General features: G+C 46.2%; 1 protein-coding gene across 1 annotated transcript in view; it reads right to left on the bottom strand.

Annotated features, from left to right (window-relative positions):
- GABRP (gamma-aminobutyric acid type A receptor subunit pi) overlaps window positions 1-18,426 on the bottom strand; it is a 29,853-nt gene extending 11,427 nt beyond the window's left edge. The window contains exons 1-6 of the mRNA XM_019028300.4: window positions 18,277-18,426; window positions 13,472-13,566; window positions 12,892-13,010; window positions 7,822-7,889; window positions 6,702-6,919; window positions 4,546-4,628 (exon numbers count right to left, since the gene is read on the bottom strand). Of these exons, the coding sequence (XP_018883845.1) occupies window positions 4,546-4,628; window positions 6,702-6,919; window positions 7,822-7,889; window positions 12,892-13,010; window positions 13,472-13,524 (541 nt within the window). The 5' untranslated portion in view covers window positions 13,525-13,566; window positions 18,277-18,426. The remainder of the gene's footprint in view (window positions 1-4,545; window positions 4,629-6,701; window positions 6,920-7,821; window positions 7,890-12,891; window positions 13,011-13,471; window positions 13,567-18,276) is intronic.
- Window positions 18,427-18,660: the final 234 nt, after the last annotated feature.

Raw genomic sequence — 18,660 nt, 5'->3', positions numbered from 1 at the left:
TGGCATGACTGTGTGAGCTTTATATCTATCAAGCAATTTTTTTTAAAAGTTGGAAGCACGAGTGATAAATGTCAAGGATGGCTTTGCATATTTGCCCTCCCTTCTGCTTTGTTCCTTCTTGTACGTAATCCTCATCTTAGCAGATTCTGAGTCCCACTCCTTGTCTCTTGGTCCATTCCAGCTGATGCCCTATGTCTCATTCCAAGTGACACTTTCCCTAGGAAAACTCTGACCCCCCCATTACTTTTCACTGTTGTAACTCATTCTGTTATAATTATTTAAAGTCCTGCACCCTCTATTAGACTGTAGAGTTCTCAAAGACTGCAGCATTACTTGTATCTGTGTATTGCAAACATCTACCACACTACCTCACATAGAATAGTCATTTAATGGTTGAATGGATGAATTGAATGTATTTAAATGAGGATAGACAGATGGAACCCAACCAGCCATCCAGACTGGCTGGAGACTTTAGTGGGACAATATATAAAACTAAAGTATTAGAATGAGAAAAAAGACTTTCCTTAGCAGACACAGGAAAGGACAAACACTGGTCTTGGTCCTAGGTAATGCAAGGGAACTGGCACAGGGATATGTCTGGGACTACTGTGTGGTAATCAGGTTGCAATTCAGTTGAACATTCTGGCAGGATTTGGGGAATCCAACAAAAGCGTCACATGGTTACTCAATTTGGGGAACAATGATGATAATAAATGGACACTGGAGAAATTGGGAAGGAGGTATTAAAAGATTTTCATTATCCCAATATTACTGTTTAAAAGCACTTTATGGTATACTCAGGAAAAATAAGCAGCTCAGATCACAAACAAGCCACTGGAACAAACTCCCTATGTGACTCTCCAGCCCAGTGGAAGGGCTATTAGAGTTCAGGGAACTTGGGACCTTGGGGCCATTCCACCTGGGTTCAAGTCCCTGTGTGGCTACTTCACTTTCCCTTGGGAAAATTGCCAAATCCTAATGAACCTCAATTTCTCTATCTGCAAGATGGGAAAAACAATATACATATCTCTCAGGATTGTTTGCAAGGTGTCTAGTATAGTGCCAGACATGGATTAAGTAATTGTTAAATGGATGCTACGGTATTTATTGGGAAAAGAATATTTGTTACTACATATTTTTCTTGTTTGAGATGGAGTCTTGTTCTTGTTGCCCAGGCTGGAGTGCAATGGCACAATCTTTGCTCACTGCAACCTCCACCTCCCGGGTTCAAGCGATTCTCCTGCCTCAGCCTCCCAAGTAGCTGGGATTACAGTCATCCACCATCACACCTGGCTAATTTCTGTACTTTTAGTAGAGATGGGGTTTCACCACCTTGGCCAGGCTGGTCTTGAATTCCAGACCTCAAGTAATCTGTCCACCTTGGCCTCCCAAAGTGCTGGGATTATAGGCGTGAGCCACTGTGCCCTGCCCATTTATTACTATTATTATTACTATTATTGTTAACAAAAAAGTTGTTCAGTCAAGGAGATTGGGGCAACAGCAGATTGAGGCCATAAAACACATTTTGTTACCTCCTCCAAGAAGTCTTTCCCCACTAGCCTCTCTACTTCCTTTGCAATGGGGAGTGAGGTTTTTCTTATTATCACAGTGCTTTGCATAGAAAAAAGAAATAAAATAGTGTTTTAGACATGAAGTCCTTGCCCATGTCTATGTTCTGAATGGTATTGCTTAGGTTTTCTTCTAGGGTTTTTATGGTTTTAGGTCTAACATTTAAGTCTTTAATCCATCTTGAATTAATTTTCATATAAGGTGTAAGGAAGGGATCCAGTTTCAGCTTTCTACATATGGCTAGCCAGTTTTCCCAGCACCATTTGTTAAATAGGGAATCCTTTCCCCATTTCTTGTTTTTGTCAGGTTTGTCAAAGATCAGATAGTTGTAGATGTGTGGTATTATTTCTGAGGGCTCTCTTTTGTTCCATTGGTCTATATTTCTGTTTTGGTACCAGTACCATGCTGTTTTGGTTACTGTAGCCTTGTAGTATTGCTTGAAGTCAGGTAGCATGATGCCTCCAGCTTTGTTCTCTTGGCTTAGGATTGACTTGGCAATGTGGGCTCTTTTTTGGTTCCATATGAACTTTAAAGTAGTTTTTTCCAATTCTGTGAAGAAAGTCATTGGTAGCTTGATGGGGATGGCATTGAATCTATAAATTTCCTTGGGTAGTATGGCCATTTTCACAATATTGATTCTTCCTATCCATGAGCATGGACTGCTCTTCCATTTGTTTGCGTCCTCTTTTATTTCATTGAGCAGTGGCAACAAAAGCCAAAATTGACAAATGGGATCTAATTAAACTAAAGAGCTTCTGCACAGCAAAAGAAACTACCATCAGAGTGAACAGGCAACCTACAGAATGGGGGAAAATTTTTGCAATCTACTCATCTGACAAAGGGCTAATATCCAGAATCTACAAAGAACTCGAACAAATTTACGAGAAAAAAACAAACAACCCCATCAAAAAGTGGGCGAAGGATATGAACAGACACTTCTCAAAAGAAGACATTTGTGCAGCCAAAAGACACATGAAAAAATGCTCATCATCACTGACCATCAGAGAAATGCAAATCAAAACCACAATGAGATATCATCTCACAGCAGTTAGAATGGCAATCATTAAAAAGTCAGGAAACTACAGGTGCTGGAGAGGATGTGGAGAAATAGGAACACTTTTACATTGTTGGTGGGACTGTAAACTAGTTCAACCATTGTGGAAGACAGTGTGGCGATTCCTCAGGGATCTAGAACTAGAAATACCATTTGACCCAGCCATCCCATTACTGGGTATATACCCAAAGGACTATAAATCATGCTGCTATAAAGACACATGCACACGTATGTTTATTGCGGCACTACTCACAACAGCAAAGGCTTGGAACCAAGCCAAATGTCCAACAATGATAGACTGGATTAAGAAAATGTGGCACATATACACCATGGAATACTATGCACCCATAAAAAATGATGAGTTCATGTCCTTTGTAGAGACATGGATGAAGCTGGAAAACATCATTCTCAGCAAACTATCACAAGGACAAAAAACCAAACACCACATGTTCTCGCTCATAGGTGGGAATTGAACAATGAGAACACTTGGACACAGGAAGGGGAACACAGGAAGGGTGGGGGGAGGGGGGAGGGATAGCATTAGGAGATACACCTAATGTAAATGACGAGTTAATGGGTGCAGTACACCAACAAGGCACATGTATACATACGTAACAAACCTGCATGTTGTGCACATGTACCCTAGAACTTAAAGTATAATAAAAATATATATATATAACAAAAAAAAAAATGAAAAAAGAAATAAAATAAAGCCTTTGTGATTTTTTAGACCTAAAAATGTAGCCCTGGACATATTTGCTGACAAATGATGAGTACATTGATGAAAAGTCCATGACCTTTTTCATATCTTCTACTGGGACCTGTGGCTGATATGATCTTGGGAGAGTAAGGGTGGGTGGGTGGCAAAGAACATGGTCATAGAACTCATCTGGAACCATAGACCCTTTGAGAGTTAGTAATCAGATAGATGGCATAAATTAAATATTAAAAGTTTAGGTCTCGGGCTAGTCTATATTTGTTGTCACCGAAATGTTTTTTATGAAATGATTGTCCCACAAAACGCTTATGAAAGAAGATTCCATGGTTTAAAACGTTTGGGAAGTGCTACCACTCCTTCTTGGAATTTCACATGGAAGTAACTTATCAGAGCCTGTTAAAAACTCTGCAGCAGGCCAGGCACGGTGGCTCACGCCTGTAATCCTAGCACTTTGGGAGACTGAGGCAGGCAGATCATGAGGTCAGGAGATTGAGACCATCCTGGCTAACATGGTGAATCCCTGTCTCTACTAAAAATACAAAAAATTAGCCGGGCGTGGTGGCGGGCGCCTGTGGTCCCGGCTACTCGGGAGGCTGAGGCAGGAGAATGGCGTGAACCTGGGAGGCAGAGCTTGCGGTGAGCCGAGATCGCGCCACCACAGTCCAGCTTGGGCGACAGAGCGAGACTCCGTCTCAAAACAAAACAAAACAAAACGAAACTCTGCAGCAAAGAAGAATGTTAATACTTAAGGCTTTATGAGTCATCTGGTCTCTATCACAAATACTCAACTCTGCCACTGCAGTACAGAAGTAGCCACAGACAGTATGTAAGTACGTGGGCACGACGGTGCTTCAGTAAAACTTCCTTAGCAGAAACAGGTGATGGGGCTGGATTGGGCACACCAGCCGTTGTTTGCTGACCCCTGGCCTAGACCACCAGCTACATTAAAGCATTTCCTTTGGTTTTCTTGTCCACTCATAGGTGGAGATATCTGGTACTAATGCATAATGGTTCTCCCCAAAAGATATTAGGCATGTCTTTGAGAAGTCTCTAAATCTGTCTGGAAGTACAGTCAGAAGGGCTGAATCCACAATGAATCAACATTAAGAAAAGAAAGGTCACTGTGTATGAGATACTTTCATGAATACACACACCTAAGTCACCCAGGAAAATCATCTCAGGAGCCTGTAGGATGTATACTTACAGCTTTCTAGCTGCAACTTGCATGTCTGTGTGTCCATGGGGTATTTAGACAGATCCATGTTACATGCAACAGTTGTCGTGATTCTAAGAAGGAAAAATGGGTTCAAAAACAGTATTGTGAGGAAGTTATAGAAAGTTCACATTCCCTTCGAAGGCCCACTCAAAGAAGACTTTCACTGGAACTCTTAAATGAACATGTAGCTTGGAGTCTGCATGTAAAGCATCCTTGAGGTTCTGGGTGCTAAAGAATGTGTGCATGAGGCTTGGTTAAACCTGGGTCCAGAGTGGAGGAAGTTGGAATGCTGGCCATTCAAGGGGCAAAACTTCTGGCAGTATCACAGAACAGACAGATGCATTGGCTCGAGATGCTTTAGCATCCAGTTTTTAAATTTAATCTTCCTGACAGACCTGGGTGGGCCTAGAACAGTGTTCACCATCACTATTGTCACCACTTGACAGCAGGCATAGGGACTTGCATAGGCTCATGTGGCTCTGAGTGGCAGAACTGAGGCTGCAGCCTAGGTCTCCTGGCTGTGCTCTTCTCATGAGGTCCTGCCTCCTCATGGGAACCAGGATGCAGAGGCAGTGGGGGCCCCAGGCACTGTGGCTTTGGGGGCTTAACCCCAGAGATATTCAATTAAAGGTCAGTTACGCCCTCACAGTGGAGATTGCATTCACCAGGCCTCTATCTTCCTTTTTCTTCAGTGTCATACATTTTTATTCAGCATCCTTATTTATTAAGCACTGTGCTAGGTACTTGGGGGAAATGGAGGTGATTACAGAACGGTGCTCACCTCCAGGATGCTCACTCACACTCCCTTTAGGGAGACAGAGACTAACAATAGCTATGGTTTACTGAGTGCTTACTGTGAGCTAGTCCCTGGGCTGAGTGCTTTGCATGCATTACCCCTTTGAACAGTTCTACTAGGTAGGAAATATTTTAACTCTCATTTTACTGCTGATGAAACTGAGGCTCTGAGAGTCAAGTAACTTGCCTAAGGTCACAGAGCTGCTGAGGGACAGAGCTGCTGAGGGACAGAGCTGCTGAGGGACAGAGCAGGGACTTGTACCAAAATCTTTATGATTCTAGAGCCAGGCTATTAAAACATCACTCATTATTTGTAATCCTTACACAATATTGATTGTGTTGTGTGCCATAATACAGACAGACACACATGTACACACAAATGCATGCACACACTCACACACCCACATTCACACATTGCTGTGGGAACATGAGGAAGGGGAACATTAACGATGATTGGAATTGAGGTCAAAAGAGAAGTCTAATTATGTTTCATGAGACAAGAACTGGGCTTTGAGATGGTCTTTGCAAAACTCAGTACAGTTGAGGCATGTCCAGAAATTCAGTTTATTGGTTAGCTCAACCCTTGTTTTATAACTTCAGACTCTTACTTAAGATTAAACATCAGCCCCATGAATGTTTGGCTCCTGGCCTCCTCCCCAAGGCCTCTGGGAGCTTTAGGTTTGCACAGTCCTTGCACAGGCAGGGATGAGTCCTGTTCCATCCAACCCGGCTCCATTAACAATTGGGTGAAAGGAACTTCAGCTTCAGGAATTTGGGGAGATGGCAAAGGGGAGCCCACGGCTGCAGGTGGCAGAGACTTTGGGGCACTGCACCTTGGTTTTCTCTACAAACATGACTCAGACAAGTAGAGTGGTGTTCTGGAGCTGCTGCAGCTCCACTGGGCCCCATGAAAGGAAAGTTCCTTGCATGCACCTCTCTGTCGTCTCTGCCATTGCCCTTACTTCTTCCCTTGCTAACTTCCTTTTACCCTTTAAGACACAGCTCAGAATCCTGTGAAAGCATCCTGTAACATCACCCCCAAACCACTCACCTACTCCCTAACTTGGGCCCCAGCACCAGGGACCTCCTTTGTTTCCATGTCCGTGTCTTGAGGACAGGGCAATGTCTTACTCAGCTCTATCCTGTGGCCAGCATGGGGCTTGGCACAGAGCAGGCATTTGGTAGATGATGAACTGAGAGAGGGACCTTCTATTATGAGGGCAAGGATCTAAGAAGGCATGGGACCTCACAGGGGCTATTTGAGTTCTGGTCACAACTACCCAAGACACATCTGCATGTTTTCTCCCAGCTGCCGTCCTCCACCCCTGAGGTCACAGGTGTCCGTGTACCTGAGGGCATACAGGACCGTGCCATTGGAGAAGAGGCGGATGAGCCTGTTTCCCACAGTGACTTCATGGAGGAAGGACTTCTTGGACTCCACAATGTAAGTGTCTGGCACCCAGAGGAACTCCACGAGGCGGGCATCCAGAGTGAAGCTCTTGTTGCCTTCAAACACCAGCCGCTGGTCCATCCAGCGCTGTCGGAGGTATATGGTGGCTGTGTAGTCCTGGGAGGGGGAGGCAGGGTATGGAAATGGATGGGGGTAGTGGGTGAGAAAACCCCACCAAACAGAGAAAAGTGGTCAAAGTTTACTCCCCTCCCCACCTCCACTTAGAGCAAGAATACACAGACTTTGGTGAATAAAGTTACCATTCTAATTGCGATATACCACTACCCCAAGACTGGGGTAACTGATAAGTCACTCCAGTTACCCCAGTCTTGGGTTAGTGGCATATTGCAATAAGAGAACAAATCGCCTTATTTATTCTAGATAATAGCTCCCACTGCCAAAAGGGATCCCCATGTTCAAGACTTTAACTTACTTGGTGTGACAGCTCACATTGCACTGATCACTAAGGCCCCACCAAATTGTTGAGTTTTTTGGTGGGCTAAGTGCTTAGGTTGTCCACAATTTATCTGGAATGCACAGCATACCCTCTTGGCAAACTGCCTTTAGTTTGCCCTTGTCTCGAATATGTTCTCTTAAGGGAGAGGGTCGTTGTCAGCAACAGCTGTCAGTTTTCCTCGGGTTGTCTCCCTCATTGTAAAAGACCACGTGATGGCCAGGCTTGCCTACTACACTTTCATTCCTTTCCCCAAATTTTATCCGTCACCAAGTGTACCCACTTCATTGCCTGGTTTCTCTCCTTCTGGCTCTTGAACCAATTTTCTTCCTGCTACTCAGAAAATCTGCTCTACAAGAATCTTCCATTGTCTTACTCAGAAAATCTGCTCTACAAGAATCTCCCACTGTCTTGAGTTTGGAGATAGCACTCCAGCTTCTGCCATTCCAAATGGAGGAGGGCCATGAGCCATTCTTTTTTTTTTTTTTGAGCAGCTAGAAAGCATATCCCCTTTAAACACACAGAGAGGGACTACTTGGGTAGAGTACAAAGGAACAGCGCTTACCATGTTACTCTCTGAAATGCTAGAGATACTTGCAATGTCCAGAGTCAGCGCTATCTGTACGGGTTCTCCTAAGATGAAAAAAAACAAGAAAGAATGGAAACACAAACATGAGCTGTCCTAATACTATATTAGTGCATTCTAAAAAAGACTAAAATTATAAAAGTTGTGCTTGGTTGTTAGAAAAATTTAAATATTCTATAAATATAAAAAGAAAAATTTTCTTATCCCCTCTCAAGAGTAACCATTGTGTATGGTGTGCCTCTCTTTTGTATGAAAAATATGCACACATACATAGGTATCTTAATATGTAAGAGAGACTACCTGCATAATTAATGCTTTTTAATTATTATTATCATTATTTTTGAGACAGAGTTTCACTCTTCTTGCCCAGGCTGGAGTGCAATAATAGCACGATCTCGGCTCGCCGCCAACTCCGCCTCCCGGGTTCAAGCGATTCTCCTGCCTCAGCCTCCCAAGTAACTGGGATTACAGGCATGTGCCACCACGCCCGGCTAATTTTGTATTTTTTTCTCCATGTTGGTCACGCTGGTCAATTAACGCATAAGGAACATAGCGCTGAGATATTTGCCACTTCTTACATGGAGGGTTTTTCCTATGGCATTTGCAAGGAACTAATTGTTTGGAAAGGTAACAGATTTGGTAATCTGATTGTGCACAGATGTTGTTTTATCCCCTCCTTGGCTAAGTAAATTGACCACAAGAGGCATTCAAGACTCATGGCTGAGCTTTTGCTGACCTCCTGATACTTTGCTTCTCTTCCTTTACTCTCCTGCAACCCTAAACAATTTAGAATTTCAAAACCTCCGTACTTGGTCCAGTGTGCAGACTGTTGGGCCTCAATCCTGGAGTCTCAGCAGACAGATTGAACTTCAGAGAGAGACAGTTCTATCTCTAGAGACTGAGGTGTCAGAGCCACCTTCAAGGTGTCAGAGCCACCTGACCTTCAGGTCAGGGAAGTTTACTTCTCTTTATATGGAGATGTGGAATCATGGACCTAGATCCCAGCTCTGTCACCTCCCAGTTCTTTATTTGGGAAAAGTTATTAAATCTTTCAGAGCTGCAGTTCTCTTACCTGCAAGTGGAGATCATACTGACATCACAGGGTCATGGGAAGGGTTAAATGAGATTAGACATGTGACATTGTCTTTGTGGAGTGGCGGCAATAGGGAGTGTAAGAGAAGTGCCTGCCTAGCCGGACATCCTGAAGGTGTTCATCATTGGTTATCTGTACAAAGCTCCCAGCGTCATGTCCATCAGTCACGTAATAATAGGCGCTCAATAATGGCATTTCCCTTCCCTTCCCCCTCTCTTCCGTAATCCTAGCTAATTTTGGAAAAGGGACAACTTTATTCACCAGGCTAATAGATGCAATAGCATTCACTTGCAATAAATAACCCCCGGGGGTGCCTCAGGGGACTGTGATAATGCATTAACCAGGAAGAGGCCAGGCGGATTTCAAAAGAAGCTTAAAAACATCTCATCGGTAGGAATACGGCAAGGCAAACTGCTTATTAAGCTAAGGAAACTAAGCCATAGGATATAGGTAGGAATTTGAAAATGAAGTGTTAGAGCCAATGCCATTAAACAATAATTGAATGTTAATATCTGGTGGAAAAGGGCGAGATCTTTGAGGGCACACCCTGGAAGGTGCTGTAGTGTGGTGCTAAGTGGCTTTCTGCCCCTCTGGGCAGCAAGGTGCAGCTCTGAGACTAGAAGCCTGGAGTCAGAGACAGGTGTTCCAATTCCACTCAGGCCACCTAACAGCTTTGTGATCTTCAGCAAATTTTAAATTTCTCTGCGCTGCAGTTTCTCTTCTTTTTCTTTCTTTCTTTTTTTTTTTTTTTTTTTTGAGATGGAGTCTCCCTCTTGTCGCCCAGGCTGGAGGTGCAGTGGTGCAATATTGGCTCACTGCAACCTCTGCCTCCTGGATTCAAGTGATTCTCCTGCCTCGGCCTTCAGAATAGCTGGGATTACAGCACCCACCACCATGCCCAGCTAACGTTTGTATTTTTAGTAAAGATGGGGTTTCACCATGTTGACCAGGCTGGTCTGGAACTCCTAACCTCAGGTGATCTGCCCACCTCAGCCTCCCAAAGTGCTGGGATTATAGGCGTGAGCCACTGCGCTTGGCCTATGCTACAGTTTCACACCTGTAAAACAGAGCTACTAGGGCCACTGTGGTTTGAATGTTTGTCCCCTCCAAACTCTTGTTGACATTTAATTGCCATTGTAAGAGTGTTAAGAGGTAGGACCCTTAAGAGGTGATTAAGCCTCATGGTGGAACTGGTGCCATGATAAAAGGGCAAGTTCAGCCCTCTCCTGTCCTCTCTCTCACCCTCTCACCTTCCACGATCTGATGACACAGCAAGAAGGCCCTTGCCAAATTCCAGCACCTTGATATTGGACTCCTCAGCCTCTAAAACTGTGAGCCAATAAACTTCTGCTCATTATAAATACTCAGCCTCAGGTATTTTGTTATAGAAGCACAAAACAGACTAAGACAAGTGCCAACCATTGAGAGTTGGGTTGGCACGGTTACGGCATCTACTTTAAGTGCCATAGATCCGTGTTAGTTGCCCTCCCTGAAGAATGCAGAGAATGGAAAAGACACGAGAGCTCCAATCCCACTGTGCTTTCTGTCCAGTTTATATTCTACAACGTCTAATCTAGGCTTTGCCTCAATTGGCTTTTCTACTGGACCAGAGCTTGCTCTTTCTTCCCCTTGAGTTATAAAAGCAAGCTGTGCCACCAGAGGGCAGCTTTCTCCCAGGAACGAGGTCAAAGCCAGCTCCTGGGTAGTGTTCACTAGCGCCTGCTTACAAACCTTTGCTTTGTCCAGCTCAATCCCTGAGAAATCCTATGAAGGTCTTGTCTCTTTTGGACTTGGGGTCCTGAAAACTGGGTGCACAGACATTACAGAGAGCAATGGCCCTCCGTGGGCCTCCAGCCTGCCATGCAAGTATAGGGATTTTCAGGAGTGAAGTGCCAAGAGGCACAAAACAAGTGTATGGGGTTGTGCTCTTCCCTTTTTTAAACTGAAGACTCCATGCCCCATTTTCACCCCAGGTGGGATGAGGCATCACATCCCTTTAGGCCTACCCCAGGCTCCCTGTTCTCAGAATGAGCTCCTTGCCCAAGGACCCTGCACCTTGTTGGCCAGTGAGTAGGCAAACAAGAAGGAGTGTATTCTGACTTAATTGTTTGGGGTTTGGGAGGCAAGAGAAATTGTTGAGTGGCACTAACCAAGGCGTGCAGACTCACGTGCTTGTCATACGTGTTCAGTAGGGCCTGGGAAAACCAGGGGATATTGAAGCCTCTTTAGGTTCCTTAATGTCAGGATCTCACATCTTAATTGTGTCTCAAATCTGAATGAAAATGCATCTCTCCCATCTCCAACTGAGCAGGTGTGATTGACTGAGGGCCTCGGCTGCTGTGCTTTGGAATCTACCACCACACTTGCTCTGAGGCCACACTTCTCATGGGCCACAGCCAACCACAGACTGAACACAGTGGGGATATCAAAGTGGCCTATTCCTGGGAGGCACAGAGATGGGAGACTCCTCTGAATGCAACTGTAGCTCAAGGACTCCCTGGTGGTCATTCCAAACACTGAGGACTGCCCTTCCATCTAAGACGCTTCCACCCAACCTCCCTTCCTTCCCTCTCTCCTTCCCTGAGGCCAGACCTGCAGGTCTGACAGCTCTCCTAGCTTGCCTCTCCCGCTGCCCCATTCTCCCTCCTAGACATAGTCCCCCTAAATAGCTTGAAGAAGTCATCAGCTCTTGGCATCTGCTGCCCAGAGGATCTGGACTACCACATGAATCTTAGATCAGACCAGAGGGTTTTATTATCTGAGGGGAGGAGCAAGGAGGAGAAGGGATGAAAATAACCCACACTCTGTCGATGGGGCAGGCACTGTGCCTCAGGCTTACACACTTCATTCAGTCTTCCCTGTGAGATAGATGGATGTCCCCATTTTACAGAAAGGGAAAGTGAGGCACAGAAGGCTAAACCACTTGCCAAGCAGGAGAGCTAGGAGCCAAACTCAGGTTTGTTAAATGCCAAGGCTCTTTCTGTTGCTTCCTGCTATGAAGAGCTGTGCAGTTGGCCTCACTCCCTCCCTCCTTGCTTTATTCTTTCAACAGATATTAATCAGCAATTTGTTATATGTTACGCACTGAGCTTCTGTGGGGGATAGTGAGGGAAATGAAGTCAGACTCCTTCTAGGGCTGCAGCCTGGAGCCGGGACAGACATGAAACCAGTTATAGCATAATGGGAATGGCTATGATTTTGAGGCATGTTCACAAGGAGGTGTGAAGAAAGGGGATGGGGCCTGGAGGAATCAGGGGAGGCTTCTCAGAGAAGGCAGCGTTTGCTCTGAGACATTATGGAAAATTGATATTTTCTAGGGAGTCAAGTTTAAAGAAGCAATTCCAGGAAGATAGCCTCTGTAAAGGCATAGAGGCAGGAGAGGCCAGGGATGTCAGGGAGCATTCTGAGTACACTGGGGAGCATTGTAGGAGCGGAAGGAGCGGGGACTTGGGTGGATGAGAATGGCAGACAGATAAAGGCTGGGCTGGGAAGGGCCTAGTGTGCCTGGACTCTACGCGAGGATGCTGGGACACATACAGGTGTTCCAACAGGGCAGTGACCCAGGAGGCATCCAGATGGCAGTTTGGGGAGTCAGCTGAAAGGGCTCAGGCTGGAGGGGGAAGACCAGGTGGGGTAGCCTGGTGGTGCATGGTGAATTCATTGAATAATGACCCAGGAAGTGGGGGCAGGAGGAGGACAGTGTGTGAGTGTTAGGAGGCTCTTGCAGCCTCCACAGTGAGAAAGAGCATTCCTTTATCTTGCAGGTGGAGAGGCTGGGTGCCTTTTTCCAGGCAGTGTGAAAAATCATTGGTAGCCATCCTCATCCATCATTGCCAATCCTTAACAGGCTGCAGATCAGAAAATGGAGTCAACTAAAACCTCCCGAAACCCTCCACTGCTTATTGTCTCTGTTTTCGTCCCTTTGAATGATGTCCTGGACACAGAGGATGACCTACCACCAAAATTGGGCCTGAGAAATTTGTTATATCCTGCTGTGAGGTTCTCAAAGCCAGGCAGGGAAAGCTTGTCACTTCTGCCGACCTCGACGTTGAACTGATTCCCCTGGATGCACATCCTGGAAAAGAAATGGGCTTTGTTGTGTTTGCTTGTTTATGTGTGAATCAACACGTGTACACACCCTTGAGCTTGTGTTTGCCCACGTGTGTGTGGGTGTATGTGCCTTGTCCATGTACCAGCAGTGACATTCCTACAGAAAAAATCTCTTAGTTTTCAGCTATTGAGTTAGTATCTCCATTTTTTACCCATTTGCCATAGATCAAAATATCATGGTAATTTGGAAACCCTCCAAGTGTCTTCTTTAAAAACATAAGGGTTCATTCATCTATGACCATATTGGAAGCTTGTGTTCTGTAAATAGAGTAAATGGCAGGAAGTTTCATTGTTCGGTGCTCCAGGGAAGTGAGTGGACCGGGTTTTGCCTTGCTGTGGGTGAATAGGAGGAGCTTCCCCCTCCCACCACATGCCCGAATGCAAAGCAACGCAGATGGAGGCCATTCTGGGGGTAGCGAAGCTCACCTTTCAGTGAAGAGACTCAGACACACGAAGGCCAAGTGGAGGCTGTAGTTCATGTTGAGAAGCTGTTCACACCAAGGGGCTGAAGTAGGAATCACCTGGGAAACAGGGGGCAAGGTAAGTGGAAGGCCGTGCAACAGGCTCACCTGCTCCTGGCCAGTCTCTCTTTCTGGTGGGTGGTCGGTGCAGCATTTTCTCAGCATGCATAGGAAGCAGCCTCTTTCCATACCTTTCGGTTACAGCTCCTTCTCCCTGTGTTCCCTCCAGGAATGACTTCATTTTGGAGGATTATGTTTTTTTTTTAAATTTTTTATTTTTTTAAACAGGGCCTCACTCTGTCCTCCAGGCTGAAGTGCAGGGGCATGATCTCGGTTCACTGCAGCTCAACTTCCCAGGCTCCAGCGATGCTCCCAACCTTAGCCTCCTGAGTAGCTGGGACTACAGGCATGTACCACCACACCTGGGTAATTTTTTTGTATTTTTGGTAGAGATGGGGTTTCATCATGTTGCCCAGGCTGGTCTCGAACCAGCTCAAGTAATCCATCTGCCTTGGCCTCCCAAAGTGCTGGGATTACAGGCATGGGCCACTACGCCCGGACCAGGATTATGTTTTAAATCTATCCCAAATTAAGACTGGGACCTTGTTTGGTGGTTCATCAGCACCAGAAATGCAGCCAGTTTATCCTCTGGGCCATATCTGCTGGGAGCCAAGGCTATCCTTTCCCTGTCCTTGTCCCAGCTTTACCAGGAAGGACACTCTCAACTCTACACTCACCTTGACCAAGCCAGACATTCTTTTATTTATCCCCAGGTCTAGGCTTGTGGGGTCAGTCATGTAGACAGGAAACAAAAACCTGAGAGCCTCCAGTGTCAGGAGGTCATGAGTTAGGTGCTGTCCCACAGAGCTCACTCCATCCTCACAGTGGCCTTGTGTGGTGGGCGGGTTAATCCCTATATTATTACGACAAGGAAACAGGTGCATGGGAAGGACACCATGCTAGTGAGTGCCAGGGGAGACTTTGAGTCCAGGGCTGGCTGCCTCCCCCCGGTACTCTCTTCCTTCAGAGCAGGCTGGGGCCTGGGCTTTAGTTGACCCGAGGATCCTTGCTGCTGTCGTGACCTCCTAGACCTTGTCCCTGTGTTTCCTGAAGCCTTCCAGCTGGTGTGTACATGAGGACCATCCGTGGGGCATGGCCCAGGGGCCCGGCCTCCTCAGCTTCAGGAGCTGCTGTCAGGCGTCCCTCTGAGGGAACAGGGGGCAGCCAGGCAGGCCAGCCTGTGATCTGTCATGCTGGTGACAGCAGAATGGGGGTGCTCAGGCTCAGGCCCCATTCTCAGGCAGCCCTGGGTTGATTACCTTCTCTGTGGCAACTTCTGTGAAACAAGCCACTTTCTAGAATCTGGCCATTCCGGAGCTTAGGGCGTGATTCAGCCACTCATTAATGTTATTTTACTTTCAAAACCAATACTCGCTCACTGTTGAAATGGCAACAAGTCAGAAGTTAAAAGTATAAGTCCCAATGATGTGTCAATATGGATTCATCGATGAAAACAAATGTGTCCGTCTGATGCGGGATGTTGACAGTAAAGAAGGTTTTATGTGTAGGGAAGGCTCAATTTTGCTATGACCCAAAATTGCTCTAAAAAAGAAGTCTATTTAAAAAAACATAACAAAAACAAAAAAAGTCCCCCCCATTTCTTCTCTTTTGTCTCATACTTCAGAAATAACTACTGATAACAGTTGTTTTATCCACAGATACACATATATATTTACATACACATATATCTCTATATCAAAAAAATTAAAAAGCAAAATTGGGGCAATAGCATGCTTTTTGCGGCTTACTTTTTTAACTCAATTATAGCAAACATTTATTGAACACTTAATGCATGCTTACAACTGTGCCACGCATATCTAGAATCCTCACAACTCTTTGAAGTGGGGACTACCATTCTCCCCATTTTGCAGGTGAGAATACTGAGGATTAGAGAGGATAAGGAATATTTCCAAGGCTAAGTAGTACATGAGGGGCAGAAAAGAGCATCTAAGCAAGCTGACCCAACTCCTCTTAATGAGTGCACCATGAAACATGCTGTTTTGCAGTATCAGTGACACCTTCCATGTCAGTTCCTATAATCCGCCTTATTCTCTCTAATGGCTGCGAGGTGTCTCATGGTCTGAATGTACCAACATTTCTAGAACACATCTTCTACTGTGAATGCTGTTATTTCCAAAGTTTTTACTGTTACAAAATCAGTGAAGAACAGTTTTGCACACAGGTAAATTCTTATCATTCTGCTCTCTGTTATGTTAGCTTTTTTGTTCTCACTCATTGAAAATACCAGCTATAAAATCAACATTATAAATCTACCAACGATCGTATTCACATTCTCTTCCTTTAGCCCATCTCCCCAATCCCTGTCCTTTCCCTGTCCAAGCATCGAGTTTAAGGGGGTCCGTGGAGCAGCTCCCATGCCCTCCATTGCCTCATTCAATTTTCCACAGGCTTATTGAGCTTCTCCTGTGAACCAGGCATGTGAAAAGCACCACCAGAGCACCCACCCATCTAGTGAGGAAGAGACATGTGTGACTGGTGAATGAACATTCCCTACAGCATCCTCTAATAGGAGCAGAGGACAGGGGATACTTGGTGTGCAAAAGAGCAGGGAGGATGGGGCAATGTCAAAAGGGAAGTCACAGAAAAGGTCATTTGATTCTTGAAGAGTGAGTTGCATTTGCCAGGTGGACGAAGGAGAGTGGGGGCCCTCCAAATGTTGGACAGAGATGTGGAAGCTTGCCCACGGCCTCTCTCCCACATGCTTCTCAGCCTCTTCCCACCAGCCCTTGGCTGTCTGTGTGTTTCTCCTGGTCTGGCCTGAATGAACATGGTTCCACTTTGGCATATTCGTCATTTCCTCCTCCTCCTATAGGAAATGGCCCTCGATCAAGTGATTTGGGGAACCATCCAGTCTTCAGTTCCAAGACTCCTCTTGAATAGTGCTTTCCCGGTGGCCAAACTTCTGTTAGGAAGATGTAACATTTGGCCCTGGGCCTCTCAACCTCCTCTAAGGAGTCTCATGATCTGAGAAGCTTCACCCAGGCTAGAGCCAGAAATGTAATCCCATCCTACCCTGTTTGCTTGGTTAAGTTGCTAAACACGTCTCATTTTATAAGGGAAGAAAAGAGAAGAAGAAAAAGGCTTCTAAATGCCCATGAATTGTTAGAAGCCATGTCTGGTGCTTAATTTCATTTAATTCTCATGGCTGCTGGCCCAGAAGGTGTTAATTTTTAGAGTCAAATCTTAGATTTGCAAGGGGATTTGGCTGAGGTCACACAGTTAAGTAGCATGATTTAAATCTGTTTTCCAAGACCCTTTTCTTTGCCCTGCATTTAGAAGGAGGGCCTTCAGCACCCCCAAGCTGAACTGGATTCCACTTGAATCTTGTCCTTTTTATACCAAACCCATCTGGGGGATGGAGTGTTGCATCCGCAGCACATCCCAAGTGACAAGTGCAGCTGATGCCATCACCCCCTGTGGTAGAAGAGCCAATCGTTAAGTGGCTATTTATGTGTCAGCCAGCCTCAATGGAGGCTCAGGCCAGAATGGAGGCTCAGGCCACCAGTTCTGGTACAGGTGCTGGGGGATGGAATTTAGTGGAGAGGTACTGAGCCACCAGAGGGCAGTGTCCTAAGGGTTGTCCCCAAAGCTGCAACACAGATGTTGACTGGAACCACCTAGCCTTCTGCATCTGCAGGGACATGGTGCTCAGGAGGCCCTAGGAGGCTCCTGAGTAGGGGCAGCCTATGCATTATCCTGCCCCGAGGGCATCTCTGGCCAAGCTCCTACCTCCACTTGTAGAGGAGACCTTGAGCTCTGGATTCCGATACACCCGAGTCATTTAACCTCTCAGAGTCTCAGTTTTCCCATCTGACAAATGGGAATAGAAAGCATTCAATAAACATTAGTTTTCATTCTCCTCTGCCTTCCGTGTCTTCCATGGGAATTCAATGATTCCACTATGACTAATAGAACCCAAATCTCAAGCTCTTTCTATTTCTATATACACCCCAGGTGCCACTCAGAGTGTGAGCTAACTGGCACCACCTCAGGAAGGACAGGGTCAGGCACAGGGCATTAGGGTCACATAGGGAGCTGATGGCACCTTTTTCTAAACCAGAAATCCAGCCTAATGTCTCCCAGTCTCCCCCGCCTCTTCCTGGCTTGGCCTACTGGGCCTCTATACTCCGTGCTCTTGGCCTCTATGTCTCTTTTGAAAACTTCCCAGGCTGGAAGCAGAAATAATTCCAATATGTGCAAGTTTCTACTACCGTTTCTACTCTATTCCCAGAATTTCTACCATGTAAATACAGTGACCCCCGACCCCAACTTGTCACCTCCAGCTTCCTTCCTATGCAGGCACAGTTTTCCTATCCTTGTCACTTCAGCATAGACAGAATCATTTGTTGGAAAGCAGGAGTAGAGCCCGAATTAGGTTAAGGTGAGGAAAGGCATTATTGCCATGGGTCCTCCTTAAGAAAATCCCAGAAGATAAAGTGGTGCGGCGCGTGCCCTGTGTCTGCTGGTCTTGGCCAGCTGGTGCACAGGGGTGAACGACTGGCTGTAGTGAGGACAGCAGGGGCTCTAATCTCGGCTCTGCTGCTCGTCCTGCAGTGGCGCTCCCTGATGCACAGTAGGTGTTCAGCAGAGTCCAGGTCTGCCCCCTCCCTCGGTCCCAGCAGGGCTTGTATTTGGATCTCCCTCCCTCCCCTCTCTCCAGGCACCTGGAGGGGCCAGCAGTTTCCTTACCAGGCAGTTGTTGAGGCTCCGTTAGGGCAAGTCCTTCAGGCCTACGGGCAGGACTTCCGGGCAAGCCACGGTCTTCTGGGTCCCCAGGGTTCTCCTCATCCTCAGCCCTGTCCCCTCGTATGTGGACACACAGCCACCCTCAGATGGAGTGGCTCTCTGGGGAAGAATGGAGCTGCTAAACCTGCTGTGCAGAAACAGAGGTGGGCGGAGCCTCTCAAAGCCCCATCCTTGGTGGGGACACTGACTGGTCCTGAGTGTCTGGAGATCGTCTGGTCCTGAGTTTCTGGAGATCGTCAGCTCCTGCTATAGCTACTGCCTCCAGGGGTTTGATTCTGAGATCATGTCTCAGTCATGCTCCCAGACCTCTGCCAGAAAAGACCCCTG

Source organism: Gorilla gorilla, chromosome 4 (assembly GCF_029281585.2).
Source record: "Gorilla gorilla gorilla isolate KB3781 chromosome 4, NHGRI_mGorGor1-v2.1_pri, whole genome shotgun sequence".
Classification (NCBI taxonomy): domain Eukaryota; kingdom Metazoa; phylum Chordata; class Mammalia; order Primates; family Hominidae; genus Gorilla; species Gorilla gorilla.
Note: the sequence above shows the minus strand (reverse complement) of the source record. Positions and strands in the feature narration are given on the sequence as shown.